Source organism: Balaenoptera ricei, chromosome 6 (assembly GCF_028023285.1).
Source record: "Balaenoptera ricei isolate mBalRic1 chromosome 6, mBalRic1.hap2, whole genome shotgun sequence".
NCBI lineage: Eukaryota > Metazoa > Chordata > Mammalia > Artiodactyla > Balaenopteridae > Balaenoptera > Balaenoptera ricei.
In genome coordinates, this window is record NC_082644.1 from 69268227 (window position 1) to 69285583 (window position 17357).

At 42.5% G+C, this 17357-nt stretch overlaps 1 protein-coding gene across 1 annotated transcript in view; it reads left to right on the top strand.

Annotated features, from left to right (window-relative positions):
• The window catches only part of LOC132367085 (histone-arginine methyltransferase CARM1-like), a 248593-nt gene that overhangs the window by 148703 nt on the left and 82533 nt on the right, over positions 1-17357 (top strand). Inside the window, exons 3-4 of the mRNA XM_059924811.1 lie at positions 8520-8626; positions 9633-9737. Coding sequence (XP_059780794.1) covers positions 8520-8626; positions 9633-9737 — 212 coding nt within the window. The remainder of the gene's footprint in view (positions 1-8519; positions 8627-9632; positions 9738-17357) is intronic.

The window sequence follows — 17357 nt, forward strand, 5'->3', positions numbered from 1 at the left end:
AGGTACAGTCTGCTATTTCACATTTTTAAGTTTCATGTTGGGTTACAGTAATGCTTACCTAAAGTCAACTGTTTTGGGAATGTAGGGAGTATGGCATAGGCAGCTGTAAAAATGTTGGTTTAAGTTGTTAAACATCATTTTTAAAACTGTGTAAATCTAATCAAGTTGGAAATGTGCCTGATGCCACCTGTTTGGTGTTCACCTGTGCTGCTTTGCTTGCTGGGAGGCATGCAGAGGCCTTGGGAAGCCATGAGAACTAATTGAATAATGGCTCGTGCAGCCGCATAAATAAATTAGTCCCTCTGTGAATATATGCTGAATGCTCCAGAAGGTGCATTCTGGCCTCACTTAGTGAACTGAGGTACCATTTGTCTTTCTGCAAGTCTGTTGACCTTCAAATAACTAGGTGGTTTTGTGGAATCCAGTCTTGATCCTAAGTAGTGCGCGTATGGGAGGGTCTTCACTGAAATTGGTTAAAAAATAATGGTAGAAATGAGCCCAATTGCAAAGACACTGATTCACCTCTAAGGTAGAGAAAAGTATGGTGTAGATTAAAAAAAAAAAAAACACTTGAAATGAGTACAACATAAAAATATATAAAATTGTTAGTAAAACCAAAAACCAAACCAAACCCAAACCAAAAGAACTCTTAAACCTGAATCAACTGGCAATGACTAAGAAAAAACAAAACAAAACAAAAAATTCTTGTGAAGTGGGAGATTTCTGTTCTAGTCAAGGCTACCTATACAAAGTAGCTCAGGACAACAAAGGAAAGTTACTGTAAGGAAATGTCTCATGACATTTAAGGCAGAGGAACAGCGTGTCCTGAAACCATGTGGCGAAACAGGTATTATCTGTGTGGTCTTCCCCATCTGCATCTTTCTGTGTCGTCATCTCTCTCAACTGCCTATTCCTCTTGTACTTGACCCTGCCTGGCTACCTCCCCTAAGACTACATCATCTTGTAGCCAGGGTGACTCAGTAATTTAGCATCCCAACCAGGACTCTGAGTGTGAGAGGGAATGCAACCAGTAATCTCTCCAGGATGGCAGACATAAATTGCAATGTCCCAGGTAAACCAAGATGTAGGATCACTCCTCTTTGGAGCCCCAGAGCCTATCCTGTTTATTAGTACCTGGGTCTTTTGGTCCAGGCTGAGTGACCCGTTAGTCAGCAGCTCATTCTTAACTAATCTGCTGGATAAGATGTAGGATCTATCTAATGGTGCAAACAGAACATCAGGAGCTATGAGCAGGGCCAGAAACTCTTAGGGAGTATGGACAGGAAAATAGAGCTGGTAACTGTCACAGTGTCAGGGATTCAACATGTTATAGGACCAGAAATGTTAGATCAGTTGCTTTTGTAGTAACCTTTCACACAGCAACGTGCTCTGGGAGCAAAAGCTGGGTTTAAGCTACCCCCAGTTCAAAGATTTCCGAAGCCAAGAGACTTACTGTCTATTTTCCGTGGCTCACCATCCTCCAGTTTGACCTCTGAAGTACATATATTTTCTCACTCCCATTTCGCCAATTTCAGCTTAGTCTATAATGCTTCTACCTCTCTTTTGGCAGTGGTTAACTGTGGTTAATCTACTCTCCTTTCTTCTGATAACAGAAGCCCAGTTTTCCTTTGGGTTTAGATAGGGCTGACTCAAGTCTGGTCAATAGGCATTGATCCCTAGCCATAGCAATTGATTCAGAGATGGGTCTTTAATTTAACTTGGTTCAATGAGACTTAATCTGGGGCTTTTGTTGGAACATTTTGGAAGGACTGGGCTTGCTAAGCTAGTAGCAGTGTTGTTCTGGAGATGATGATAGTCATCTTGCCCTGTGGGAGGGGAAACCCGCCTGAACCTTAAGGTAAAACAGAGAAGTACAGAACTAGAGCGAGAGACCAAGAGCGAGAGAGAGAAAGGGAAAGAAAGAGAAGGGGGTGGTGAGGTGGGACTTAAGATCATTCGAACTCCTGGACACAGCCGTTCTAGAAAATGGAATTTTAATCCTGGATTTTTCAGTTTGGTGAGCCATAACGTTCCTGTTTCAGTTAAACTTAGTTGAATTTCCACCTCTTGCCAACAAAAGAGTTTTCACTGATATCCTTTCCTTAGAATTTTGTTCCTGCTTTGGCTTAGTCACTTATCCCTCTGTCCAAGGCTGACCCCTGATCCTTCTGCTTATTGGGAACCACACAGTTCTCAGATCTTGGTCTTTCCTTGCTGATGGGTGGAGTGTCAGGGCAAGTGTGCTAGGATCCCACAGGGATTGGGCAACTGGCTCAGTATTCAGACAAATGAGACAAATGAGCAAACTGTCCTTACTTTCATAAATGGTGAAGCTCACTATTTTACTAATGTTTTGGTCACTGCTGGTCATCTCAGAAAGTGTTTAATTGGTTAAAGACATGCATGTAGATTGCCTCTGATGTTTGATAAGATTTGTAATCCAGTTATTTTGCATAAGATTCTTCATATTTAGAGATATGACAGATATACAAAATACTCCCAAATAGCCCTTTCCAGTGCTTTGTACTAATGTTTTGTTTGTACAAGAATAATTTTAGTTCAGTATTACATAGGTTATGAATTATAGGTTTGGTTGCTAATTGTAAGGCTTTGAGAGGAGAGCAAAACCAAATAAATACATTTGATTTCTTAGAGCTTATAAGCATATTTATTTTAAGAGAGGTTGATTGGCAGTTGCTCTTAAGAAATGCTAACAAATTTATTTTAAAGAGGAGACAAAAGCACTAGCTTGAAGTTTGGGGAAGCTGTCCATTTTTCTAGTTTTCTCATGTATACAATAGAAACCTACAGTGTCTTATAGTAATGCTATGTATGGTGGGCACTCAGAGAATCTACTTTATGTCTAATCACTTCCCAAAGGCTCTACCCTCTAACTACCATCACATTGGAGACTAGGTATGATTTTCCGGGGGGACAGACATTGTCTATAGTAATGCTCACTGGAGGTTCCAAAATAAGATGCAGTAATAGTAACCCATCTTCTCTTCTTCAGTTCTCCAAACTAGAGGGAGAGACTTTTGGTAAGAGGAGTGAAGGGATCTTTAAATCCAGCAGGTGATTATGCCTTTGGAAAACATTTTAGCAAGGAGTTCATTTTTTTTTTTTTTTTTTTGGATGGAGGAGACTTTTGATCTGCAGGCACCATTTGTTTGAAAGATGCCATTAATTCTGTAGAGCCAGGATGACTCCCAGAGGAGAGTAAAGAAAGGCCAGCTGTTGAGAACATAATAAAACTTAAATGGTATTCACATTTGCATATTGTCTCCTTTAACTGCTTAGAGCAGAAAAGGTGGGAGGATATGGCTCCGAACCACTGCTCTGGAATAAGGAGATCCCTGTGGGGTGTTTTCCAGAGGTCTGAGGGCAGAGTAGATAAGGATGGGGAAACACCCTCAATTGCTAGTAAAAGCCAAGTGCCTCGGACACAGCATGGATTATGAGTAAAATGGGAACTCCTTTCAAAGGACACGTTTATCCGCACTGTTTCTGAAGAGAATGGCCTGGTGGAACTGGCACTGTAACTACTCTGGCTGTAAACCATCACATTTTGTCATTTCTCAGCACAATACGTAGATGTAATTTTCTCTATCATATAGATATTAACCAAGGACTTGACAGTTCCATGCCTCAGCCATGATTCTAACTATTCCACTTTGATTCTCAGACTTGACTTAGGTTCTTTCTTGACAAACCATTACTTTCAATTTTAGCATGTAGTTATACTCAAGGATCAGTTAAAGACTACTCAGACACAGCATTTCCTTTTTGTTCTGTTACTCCTAAAAGACCAGATTGAAGGGATCTGTTTTTGTTTGCTTGCTTCTCTTAAATAGCTACTATTTACAAGTGATACTGTCTGTGGTGCTTGCCATACAGAGTTTATTTACCAAGATGTAGCATCTTTCTGTGCCAGGAAAGGGTGATACCTGTCTGACTGCCTCAGCTGTTCTGGCCACATGTCCCAAAATTATACTGGAAAATCCACAACTGACAATATGATAATCATGGTATGGATTTTTTTTAAAAGGTCAAACTGTAGACATTATTGCAGAGCTGCTTTTGGACTATCTTGAATAATTTACAGATAGCCCATTTTAATTCTCTCTAGTCCATCAGCTCAGATTTGCCAGATTAAGGTCTTTTTACTGGGAAGGAAGTAAAAGGTATCTATTTTCCTATAGTCAGTATACAAAAAAGGGAACAAAACTGACCACGTGCCCCCATTCAATTCTGCTTCTCCTGGTTTCATGGTCCTTAGAATCAAGGATTTATTTTCTCCTATTTATTTCCTCATCAGAGGTGTGTGAACTAAAGTATTTGGGCCCAGTTGGCAGTGAAAGTTTAATTAATCAAAAAGTTCTAGTTAGGTATCACTGGCAGAATCAATTATCTTTGGTTATGGTGCAATTTAAGTCAAAATCTATTCATGGTCTGAACTCCTAAATGTCAGTATTACTGTTCTTTTCTTCTTTTTTTAATGAAGAGGAACATAATATTCACATAAAAAAGTTTCCATACCTTCTTCATTCCTGCTCCCAAAGTTAGATAAATGCAAATTGAATTTCAGGAAATTTCCTATACAGATATATTCTATGTGTGTTTCCGGAGAAAGGCATAGCAGTCTCAGGTATAGGTGGGAACTGATTAGATCATAAGGGTGGAGCCCTTATGAATGAGGTTAGCATCCTTACAGAAGAGACCCCAGGGAGTTCCTTTGCTCCTTCCACCATGTGAGGACACAGACACAAGTCTGTAGTCTGCATCTCAGAAGAGAACCCTCACCAGAACCTAACCATGCTGGCACCCTGATCTCAGACTTCCAGCCTCCAGAACAGTTTTTAAGGACAACTTTTATTGCTACCAGAGGCTTTTATCATCAATACATGGTTCTGACTGCAATACCTTCTTCAGACTGCACAGGGAGCTCAGGACCCAGAAGTCATTAAGAGAAATACAGGTAGGCTGGGGAGGCAGGGGGATTAACTTTTATCAAGAAAATCCTAATAGCTTAACATAAAACTAGGGTACTGAATTCAGTTATTACATGTTACAGACCCAAATCATAGAGCTGCCCCAACATCTAGACAGTCTCTCCTACTGATTATAAATGAGTGAACTGAATAGTTCATTTATAATCAAAATAAATTTCTGTTATTTATATAAGTCACTCTGTGCCACTCTGTTATAGCAACCCAAACGGACTAAGACAGTGTCTTTAGTGGCTACCAGAGTCCTTTCTTCTGGAGACTGAGGAAAGGGGAGAAATAAACAATTAAATTTCTTTTCCTTTTTAATATGTGATTTTTTTTCTATCGTTATACATCAGGTGGAAACACAGACATTTCTTTTATTTACACACATTAACTTAACCATTAAAATAAAGGTAAGGGTGACTTGTGAAGAGAACATTCTCTTGGCAGCCGTTGTGACAGAATTCACAATAGTCAAGAGTTAATTGATGTTGATTCCTGGACTTGCCAATATCTGACTTCTAATTTCCTAAATCCCATAAAACTGGTCAAACTAGAGACCCTGATTTTTGGTTTATCAAATGTGGTCCCTGTGCCAGGATTACAGAGTGATGATTATAGTGTGTATAATGTAATACGATTGGATTTTTTAAAAATAGCAAACACAGAGCCAATACATCCAAGTTAGTATTGATTTTGGAAGGTTGTTTATGTATTGCGTGAATGCTGGTGTAACACAAAACTTCTTTGGAGCTTCTCTTTCACCTTCTCCTTTGAAGACAATTGGTGAGGTACACAAGCAGACTATCCTTATTACTTTATATCAAAATTTTGCTTTTAAACCCAAAATGGTACTTTGCAACTCACCACACATCCTATTCACTAAATTAGGCAGCCATTACTTTTGGCTGTATTAAAGGTAAAATTTCCGCCAAAGGATAGAGACGTGAAACTGTAGAGAATATTCACAAGACTATTTATTGGACAAGTGAGTTTACCATAGGCTTTGAAAGCCCAAACACCTGAGATGCCCAGGACTCAAAGAACTCACAGAGGGGTAACACAAACCACTGCTGGCAATCTCTGAGAACTCAGAGGGAATTGGAGAGGTGCCAGGAGACTAGAGCTGGGTAAATAGTATCCAGTATCATCTTTGTTTTTCAGTATATCCGAGAATTTATTGTATTTTATTTTACTTTATTATTCCTTTTTTTGTTGAGAACATTTAAGTTCTCTGTTAGCAAAGTTCAATTATATAGGGACCTCCCTGGTGGAGCAGTGGTTAAGAATTTGCCTGCCAATGCAAGGGACACGGGTTCGATCCCTGGTCTGGGAAGATCCCACATGCCATGGAGCAATGAAGCCCATGTGCCACAGCTACTGACTCTGTGCTCTAGAGCCTGTGAGCCACAACTGCTGAGCCCGTGTGACACAACTACTGAAGCTCGCGCACCCTAGGGCCCCCGTGCCGCAACTACTGAGCTTGCGTGCTGCAACTACTGAAGCCCATGTGCCTAGAGCTCGTGCTCTGCAACAAGAGAAGCCACTGCAGTGAGAAGCCCGCACACCTCGACGAAGAGTAGCCTCTGTTTGCTGCAACTAGAGAAAGCCTGCGCACAGCTACGAAGACCCAATGCAGCCAAAAAAAAAAAAAAATTTCAATTATATAATACATGTTAACAACTGTAGTCACCACGTTATACATTAGATCCTCAGGCCTTATTCATTTTATAGTTGAAAGTTTGTACCCCTTTACCAACCTCTCCCTATTTTCCCCACCCCGTAGCTCCTGGCAACCACTTTTCTACTGTCTGTTTCTATAAGTTTGACTTTTTAAAAAAAAAGTTTCCAAATATAAGTGATATCATATAGTATTTGTCTTCCTCTTTCTGGCTTATTTCACTTAGCATAATACCATCAAGGTCCATCCATGGTGTTGCAAGTGGCAGGGTTTCCATTTTTCTCATGGCTGAATGATATATATATATATATCTCTCATATCTTAATCCATTCATCTATTGACAGATGAATTGAAACAATTTCACCAAGTTCATTTATCATTTCCCCAAATTTATTGAATTCACATTTTCAACCTGTTACTGGGTGGCTGTTACGTTAGCACTATGTTCTGAAGACTAGAGATAAATAAGGCTTGACACCGTGCCCCCAAACCATGCCCGGAAAGAGTTTGATACATATATAGAGATGGACACTTTAAAAATTGATAAATTGGGTAAAATATGAAATAAGATGGTAAGCTGAGAGCATGAGATGAGAGCACAGGTTCTGGTCCCTGGCTACACATGAAAACTAACTGGAGGCTTTTGAAAAAAATAGAGATGCCTTCTCCCCACTACCAGAGCACTGAATTACTCAGTATAGGTGGAGGGTCCAACACCTACATTAAAAAATTCTTCCTAGGTGATTCTGGTTTGTAGCCAAGTGTTGAGGCCCAGTGTGTTACAGCAGTTCATTCTGCCTATGGGTGTTGTAGAACACAGTAGTGAAGAAATGCTCATTGAACTGAATCTTGGAGAATGAATAGGAGTTTCATGTCAAAAGGTAATCCAAACAGAAGAGACAGGGGTTTCAAAGTCAAGAAGCCAGGCCAGGCCCAGGCTGACCTGGAAATGTGTAAGTGCTTCAGCAGCACGCTGGGCGCGTAAGGGTGTAGTGCAGGTCTTATGTGTGCAGGAAATGGGGGCGAGGAGGGCACGCACACAGGGGCGGACAGACGTGAGGGGCTGGAGCTCATGGTGAATCCAGACTGGGTGGGCATTAGGGATCCCACGTGGGCTGTAAGAGAGAGACCCGGTCACAGTACCAGCAGTGGAGAGGAGAGAGACCCCAGGCAGCGAGGACCACTGGGCGGGACTTTGAGAGACATTTCTAAGGCAGAAGTCACAGAATTTGACCACTGTGCATGCTGTGTTATCTATTAGTAGTATCAGTTCTGGGATTCTTTGAGCCTTCACTTCTGTATTTTTTTCCTCACACAGTAGAAAGCATTTCCTCGTATACACATATCCCCAGTTATTTTACCTTTTCTCTATACGCTTAGGGAATACTAAATATGAAAATAAAAAACAAAACTTGTCACTATAATGATAGAATGAGATTTTATATATATAACTCACTTATATATATATATATTTTGTATTCACATATATTTTATTTTTCTTATCATCAACAATCACCTTCTTCAGAGCACATACTGAGAATAAGCCTATGAGCTTTGTTAGCACCGTACCAGGAGAATTCAGTGAGCCCAGACTCTGCCTGTGTGCCATTATGGTCTCAAACTTGACATTTCTGAATGCAAATATGTCTGACAAGTGTAAATAAGGGCGTCCCACCTCAGAGTAGTACCCATCCCCGCCTTGCCGCTCCTTGTCACGCGTGTGTTCAGAGGTGAACACGCCGTTTTAATCTTCTAACAGTTTCTCAGCTGGAATTTTGTGACGAGCGCAGTGGTGAGTGCTGTGGTTTCCAAGGTGTAGAAATGGATCTGCTTTCTTCTCCTTGCAGAATTCAGCGCATTTTCCAATACCTTGAAAAGATGCCGGCGTGAGGAAAAGGAATACTCAGTGTTCAGCCAGCGGACAGAAGAGGCGTCTGCTGCACAGTACTTCCAGGTCAGGGGAGCGGTCCCAGGTGGAACTGGGTCGTTTCCGAGTGACACACACCTGGGCCAGGCGGTGGGTGGAGAAGAGAGCGTAGCGGGTTTTTCTTTTTCTTCTGCCGCGCTGCGCGGCGTGTGGGATCTTAGTTCCCCGACCAGGGGTCGAACGCATGCTCCCTGCCTTGGAAGCGGGGAGTCTTAACCACGGGACCGCCAGGGAAGTCCCGAGAGCGCAGCGGTTTCTGGTGTGTGGTCCTCTGACCAGCAGCAACGGCATTGCCTGGATTGGAACCTTGTCTCTGTCACTTAGCGAGTTGTCAGGACTTGGGCAAGTGGCTGTATCTTCCTGAGCCTCGGTCTCCTCAGCTGAGGAACATACTTCATCTGATTGTTGTGGTGATTTAATTTGATTAGAGGATGTATGTGAAACACTTAGCATGGTGCCTGGCACATAGAAAACTCTACCAAATGGTGGCCATTACAATGATGATATGTATTACTCACTGTCAATGCTCATGGATTTATACGTACCACGTCACCCAACCGGCTTGCCTCAGGATCGCCACCGTCACTGCCTTCTACCCCACCCCCACTGCCTTCTACCCCACCCCACCCTCTCCTGGGATTTCTATCCAAGGCCCATCTTTCTCTCTAGGCTGATGGGACTCATCAGGGCCATCCCTTTTGGCCCTGGCCCCTTTCTCTCTCACTTGCCTCTGTTATTCTTGATCTGTGCTCTCTCAGCCTCTGCTTTGGGAGGGGACCCTGGGCGCCAATCTGGTCAAGGTCTAGGTCTGAATCCACTGTATGAAGCAAGAGGCAAAGTTCTGGGGTCTCCTTAGAGTTGTGGGCCCTACAAATAGGGCCAGCATGGAGAGGTCACGGGTGTCTCAGAGCCTCGGCCCCCCGATGCGTTAGACCAAGCCTGCCTTGACCCAGGTGGCTGTGAGAGCCAAGTACTCGTGCAGGTCCTGCCTCATGGCATGTTTACCCTCCCTGTCCTTCTCTCTTCCTTACAGTTTTATGGCTGCCTTTCTCAGCAGCAGAACATGATGCAAGATTTTGTGAGGACAGCCACTTACCACAGAGCCATCCTCCAGAACCACACTGACTTTAGAGATAAGGTAATGCTGGCAGCAGGTTATTAATCTCAAACCATTTTAAGAAGCCTTGTCAAAAAACTAGACTGAACATTCAGCTTTGATAGAATTACCATATGACCCAGAAATTCCACTTCTGACTGTATACCTAACTAACTGAAAGAATTAAAAGCAGGTATTGAGATAACTATTTGTACGTGAATGTTCATAACAGCACTATTCACAGTAGCCAAAACGTGGGAGCATTCCAAATGCCCATTAACTGACGAATAGGTAAATAAAATGTGGTATATCCATTCAATGGAATATTATGAATATTGTTTGTACTTATATTATTCATAAAAAGAATGTAATGCTGATGCACGCTGCAGTGTGGATGAACCATGAAAACATATGCAGTGAAAGAAGCCAGCTACAAAAGCACATATGATTCCATTTATAGGAAACATCCAGAATAGAAGTCCAGAGCGAGAAGGCAGACTAGTGGTTCCCAGGGGCTGGGGGAGGGGGACTTGGGGAGTGGCTGTTTAGTGGGTACAGGCTTGCCTTTTGGGGTGATGAAAATGTCTTGACAGAGGTAATAGTTGGATAACATAGTAAATGTGCCAAAACCCGCTGAATTGTACCCTTTAAAATGGTTGATGGTTAATTTTATGTTATGTGAACTTTACCTCAGTAAAGAAATTAAGTTTTGAGAGCCAGGAACTCAAGAGACTGAATGCACTATGTTTTGGTGCACAGAACAGGTTAGGAGCTGTATTGCTACGTAATGAATAGCCCTTATTGTGTCACTTTACTTCAATTTTTTTTTTTTCATGGACTCCACAAGTACCTGCATTTATTTCCTTCACAGAATGGATCTGAATGATGAATGATTGCTAACACTCTGTACAAGTGTCGTCCCTTATTTTACCACCTGTTAAACAGCCAAGGTGTTCAAGATACTATACAGCTCATCTCAGAAACAGGGTCACTGGTCAGTGAATCAGCAGTCATGGGGTCTAGTTTCATATTTTCCCATTAAGTAGCTCTGTGATCTTAGGCAAACACTAGATTTCTCTGGGCCTCACAGTCTCTTCTACTGCCATAGTAATTGTAGACCCGTGGCCTTTGAGATTTGCAGCATTAATTCCCCAGGAGGAATGCGGCAGAACATTGAAATAAGGATCCCAATCCCTGCATCCACACCCATTTGCAGTTGTACAGCTGCTCCTTTCATGAAGAGATAGTTTAGTTTTTTATCCCTTATCTCTGTGCAATCCTTGGGATGTACTTTGATCAACAGAATATGACAGAGGTGACATTGTGTGAGTTTCAGAGCCTAGGCCTTCATGAGCCTTGTGGCTTCTGGGCTCACCCTGGTGGAACCCTGAGACCACCATACTGTGAAGAAGCCCTGTCTAGCCTGCTGGAGGTTGGGAGGTCACTTGGAGGAGAAGTGAAGCAGTCCAGTCAATTGCCAGCACCAACTGCCAGACCAATAACTGAGGCCAGCCTGGACCTTCCTGTCTAACCAGCCCTCCAGCTGAATGCAGGAACACGAATGAGTCTAGGCAAGACCAACAGAGAAACTGCCCAACCCTCCCACAGAGTTGGGAGAAATAATACATTGGTTCTTGTTCAAGCCACTAAATTGTGTTGTAGTTTATGATGCTGAAATAGTTAATTAAAGTAGAGAGAAGACGCACGAAAAAATAGTGATAAATAGGCCCCCAGCTAGAAGTTGATTTGCTCATGGGTTGCTTTCTGCTGTCATGTCCATTCTGCTATAGAGCCCATCAGAGAATTCTTAATTTTGGTTATATTTTTTCAATTCCAGAATTTCCATTTGGCTCTTCTTTATGTCATATATTTCGACTGAGACTATTTATTTTTCCCTTGATTTCAGTAGTGTTCATGATTGCTGCTTGGAGCTTTATTATAATAGCTACTTGAAGGTTTTTGCCAGATAATTGTAACATCTGTGTCACTGCTGTGTTTGCTTCAGTTGATTATCTATTCCCAGGGAATTGATATTTTCCTGAGTCTTCCTATGCCAAAGAATTTTAGATTGTTTTCCGTACATTTTGAATATTATGAGACTCTGGGTCTTGTTTAAAGCCTATGCAGAGAGTTAATATTTCTGATTTAGGATGCATTCAACCTGGTTAGGTTCGGACTGCGTGTTCCATGCCACTAGTTGATTTTCCCCAAGGGCTCTGGTTCCCGTGTCATTTCACTTTTCAAGGCCTTAGCAGTGCAGCTGGGCTCTGTTCCTTGTGCACGTCACTGGATGGTCAATCTGGCACCTAGGCAGAGTTCTCAGAGTTTTGATGTGCTCATGATCAGGTCCATGCATGTATAGTTTGAGGGGTGAGTACAGGAATTTATTTTAAAAAATACTTTATGGGGTTTCTTTGCCCAGTTCCTTCCACTCCATGATCTCCCTGATACTTTCTGGTTCCCTGGGACCACTTTTTAGTCTCTGGACAAAAAGCTCACTCTGCCGTGCACGTCTATGACCTCGCCTAGGTATCGCCAAGCAGAGAGAGGACAAAGAGAGGGAAAAAAGCAGTGGGGCTTGGCCCCAGTTTTTGGGAACTATGGCACCATTGAAGGCAGAGGGAGTTTCCCCTGTCTCATAGTTTGGGCTGATGTGATGCTATGACCCCCACAAGGTTTCTGGGGGCTGGAGCATAGAAGAAGGGAGGAAAGGGACAGAAAAGAAAGGAGGGGAAGGAAGAGGAGGAGAGGGGAGGGGAGAGGAAAAGAAAAAAGAAGAGCAAGGGAAGAACAATTTGCACACTCTCTTTGAGCATTTGGAGTTCCCCTTCTCGCAGCTGGAGCCGGAACAGAGGACACCTCCCGCAGCTCTCTTGCCCGCACCCTGGTGTCCGTTTCTGGTGTGTTGAGTTCAGGCCACGGGTGAGGGTAAGGGGGTATGGATCAGTAGTATTTCAAGTTCTGATCCTCCTTCCCAGTCTCCCTGCTACTATTGACTTTTCAGAGGCTTCAAGTAGCTGCTGCATGCATTCCGTCCAGGTTTTATAGCTGTTTTCAGTGGGAGAGTCAGGGTAAAGTGGGCTTTCTCCTGCTTACCCAAAACTGGACATTTTCAAAAAGTCAAATATAGGTACTCTGGTGGATGAGGGTGATGGTAAGAGAAAAAGATAAGACCAGAAATGGCCATGCTTGACCAAAGGGTCTCATATGTCTTGAGGTACCAGGACCCTTGCTTTGCCAGTGGGGCATTCCTGGTGAGCAGTGAGGAAGTAATAAGCATTCCTCATGAGGAGGACCAGGTTATGGTAGGTAGGCAAGGTGAGGATGGAGGGGAAAAGCTTGTTTCTTTTGACACCTTACCTGGGGTTCAAGGTTGTGGATAAGCAGTCTTACTGACCTAAGTCTTACAGGTTTCTCATCAATTAAAATAATTCAGCTCTCAACTGTTGATTGTAATACTTTTATTTGGGGAAATTTCTCTCCTTCTGAAATTGCTTAGCTTTTTTTTTTAAGATTTTTTTATTTTGATGTGGCCCAATTTTTTAAAGTCTTTATTGAATTTGTTACAATATTGCTTCTTTTTTTTTTTTAATGTTTTGGTGTTTTGGCTGCAAGACATGTGGGATCTTAGCTCCCCGAGGGATCGAACCCACACCCCCTACATTGGAAGGCCAAGTCTCAACAACTGGGCCGCCAATGAAGTCCCGAAATTGCTTAGTTTTAATCTATAATCTATTTTCTATTTTCTATATTATCTATAATCTGTTTTTAATTCTGGTTATAGCTTCTAAAGACCACTCCCCCAAATTACTTGCATTTGATGAGTTTTTCACAGAATTTCATATAGATTTTGTCATTCATCTGTAAAAACAAAGATATTGGACCAGATCATCTCTAAGGTCACTCCCACCTCTAAACTCATTTGGTTCTACAAAATACCTTTTTCCTGCCAGCCTGAAATGGGTTTTTCTGCCAGTGAAATAAAATAGGCATCCATCTGTTGGGGTTTATGAAGGTGATAATTAATCACATGACTGATAATTAATTATATCCCTTTCCCCCTCTGAGTTCTGAACCAGTTTAGAAATAGACACAGATGTCAGGTAGAAATCACAATGTCAGCTTTATTTTTGGTAATGCTATTTGCAGAATGGGGCTTGGGCCTGTATCCACATAAGGCTTCCTACCCCTTTTTTCCCCCCTCAAACTGAACTTTTCCTCTCACTTGTATGCTGAACATGTGGTCTCCCCAGACAAGTCCAGAGCCTGCCCAGCAAGCTTCCACCTGGGGGACTCAAGAGCACATGCTTGGGTAGAGGATCGGCAGGCTGGCCCCTTCCAAGTACCAGCTATGCAAGCTCAAACCATTTTCCAGCATCACCAGTCAGATAAGTCACTCCTATTAGGAGATAAAAAGAGGAAGGGGAGATGACCTCTTTTGCTTCTAGTACTGCCCACTCCTAGGAGTAAGTATCTCCTCCCCACTGGAAACTGAAGGAGCAAATTGTCCCAGTTTTAATGTCCCAGGAATCCCCTCAGTCCTAGACAGACTAGGATAGTTGGTCACACTAACTCCAAATCTATCAAATCCACCACAAATCCAAAATGTTTAAAAATCCTTTTCTGTTTTCTTCATCATACAGAAGACCCTCCTCGAATGACCCCTCAGTCCATGGAGGATGCTACCTTTTTACTAAGCTCTTGTGTTCTTTCTCACTGAAATTGATTCCCTAAAAGGGCATGGGTTTAGAATGATCAATACCAATGGCTATTATTTATTGAGCAACTCAAGTATCTGCAAGCACCATGCTGAGAGCATTCCATACAGTTTCTGTCTCAGTTCAGGCTGCTATAACAAAAATACCATAGACTGTGTGTCTTAAACAACAAACACTGATTTCTCAGAGTCCAAGATCAGTGTGCCTGTAGAGCTGATGTCTGGTGAAGGTTCATTTCCTGGCTTGTAGACAGCAGGCTTCTCGCTGTATCCTCACATGGCTGAGAGGGAGAGGAAGCAAGCTCTCCTCTGTTTCTTCTTATAAGGACACTAATCCCATCATGAGGGCTCCATCCTTGTGACCTAATTACCTCCCAAAGGCCACATATTCAAATACCATCACATTGGGGATTGGGGTTTCAACATGTGGATTTTGGAGGGCACAAAAATTCAGTCTATAGCAGTTTCCTTTGATCTTCATTACAACTTTATTACATAAAGACTAATATTTTTGCCATTTTAGAGATGAGAGAACTGAGACCTGAGAATGTTGATAATTTACCTGATTTTATACAACTGATAAATGAGAAAGCCAGAATTTGAACCCAGTTAACCTTACTTTAGAGCCCATGCACATAACCTCTGAAAGGCACTGCCATGGGAAGGTTGGTTGAAATTGCCAAGAGAGACTTTTGTTTCTCTGGGCTTAAGGATGGAGTGAAAACATTGTGGTTACTTAAACATCCCCATGCAGGTATGAGGCAGCATTGCACCTTGGTTATGTGCATGAGTTCTGGAGCCAGAGAGCTGAGTTCAAACTCCAGCTTGGCCACCTGCTGTGCATGTGCCATAGACCTTTATCCTGTGTGCCTTGAGGTCTTGAACAGGTTATCTAAAGCCCCTGGGCTTCAATTTCCTTATCTGCGAGCGTAGCAGCTACCTCCTAGAGTCCTTGCAGGATCAAGATGATACAATGCATAGGAAGTGCTTAGTACATGGCCTAAAATATCAACTCAGTCCATAATAGCAAGTATTATTATTATTGATGGTCTTGGGGATGGTGCTATAGTTTCTACCGCTGCAATAATTTTAAATCTTTCAAATCTTGATTTCTTCATTCTGCCTCCTCCATGCAGTTTTAATGAAAATCCTTCCTTGGCCAGAGCACTGCTGGCTGAGAACCCCATTTGGAATCTGTCCAGGAAACTGATGCTGCTGGAACCTACCCCCTCCCCCCTCCTCAGAGTTTCTGTTAATTGCCATATGGCTATTTTTAGTTTCTTTTGAGTGTGCACTTGGAACAAGCAGGGAAAGTCCATCCTGCTGAGGGTACGGGGTTGTGTGGGGTTGTGTGAGCCGTAGGGTTTTAATTTGGAAATGTTTTGACGCTTCATTTGTCAGGGCACCAGTTGCTGGAAACTTGTGAGAGTAAGCAGGAGCCGGGAGCTTATTATTTTTTTTAAATCAGCATTTTCACTAAAGGAGAGAATTCCCAGTTGCGACAGCTGCTTAGAGCATCCAAAAGTGAGGTTGGCTTAGGCAGAAGGGATTCAGGGATTTGAAGGCTTAAAAGAAAACATAAATAACTACAACAAACACGCAAAGCAGCCTGTTCAGATTGTCAGCTGATATTCAGATTTGCAGAGCCTGAGCTTCTGGCTCTTCCAGTTTGAGTTTTCTTTGGTGTGGACTTATCATCAGTTTGGTCGAATGTCCTTGAGTCCATCTCTGATCCTGCTCTGAAATTCTCTGACTTTAGAACACTGCTACTACTTTATTTGGTTAACCTGGCACACTAATGAGGCCCAACCTTAATCACCGATGGAATAAAGACTGCAGCACAGGCCTGCCAGATAGTCGTGCTGGCATGTGTTAAAACAGGTCTTGCTTCCTGAAAAAATGTTTAACCTCTTTAATGAGGTATGAAGCACATACAAAAAGCTGTACATATTTAATGTATACAACTTGATGAGTTTAGGGATAAGTATACACCCATGAAACTATCATCACGATCTAGGCCATAACCATATCCATCACTTCCAAAAGTTTCCTCCTGTCCTCTTTATTTATAATGATAACTATTATTGTTATTTTGTGATAAGAACACTTAACATAAGATCCACTCTCTTAGCAAATTTTTAAGTAATAAATACAGTATTGTTAACTGTAGGCACTAAGCTGTGAAATAGATGTCTAGGAAGTAAGAATTATTCATCTTTTTTAAAATTTATTTATTTTTGGCTGCGTTGGGTCTTTGTTGCTGCGTGCGGGCTTTCTCTAGTTGCGGCGAGCAGGGGCTACTCTTCGTGTGGAGTGCGGGCTTCTCATTTTGGTGGCTTCTCTTGTTGCGGAGCACGGGCTCTAGGCGCATGGGCTTCAGTAGTTGTGGCACACGGGCTCAGTAGTTGTGGCTCACAGGCTCTAGAGCGCGGGCTCAGTAGTTGTGGCACACGGGCTTAGTTGCTCCGCGGCATGTGGGATCTTGCCGGACCAGGGCTTGAACCCGTGTTCCCTGCATTGGCAAGCGGATTCTTAACCCCTGCGCCACCAGGGAAGTTCAAGAATTATTCATCTTGCATGACTGAAACTTTGTACCCTTTGACTAATACTTTTCTGTTTCCCTCTCTCTCCAACCCCTGGCGACCACCAATCTACTCTCTGCTTCTAAGAGTTTACCTCTTTTAGATACTTCATGTAAGTGAAATCATGCAGTATTTGTCCCTCTGTGTCTGGCTTATTCCACTTGGAATGATGTCCTCCAGGTTCACCCATGTTGTCTGTCACATATGGCAGGATCTCCTTTTTTTTAAGGCAGCACGGTATTCCATTGTGTGCGTGTGCCGCAGTGTCTTTATCCGTTCTTCTCCGAATCCTCCGCATCTCGCCCTGAGTGCTGTTAACCACTGACAGCAGCATCCTCATTTAGAACTGTGGAGGGAAGTGGG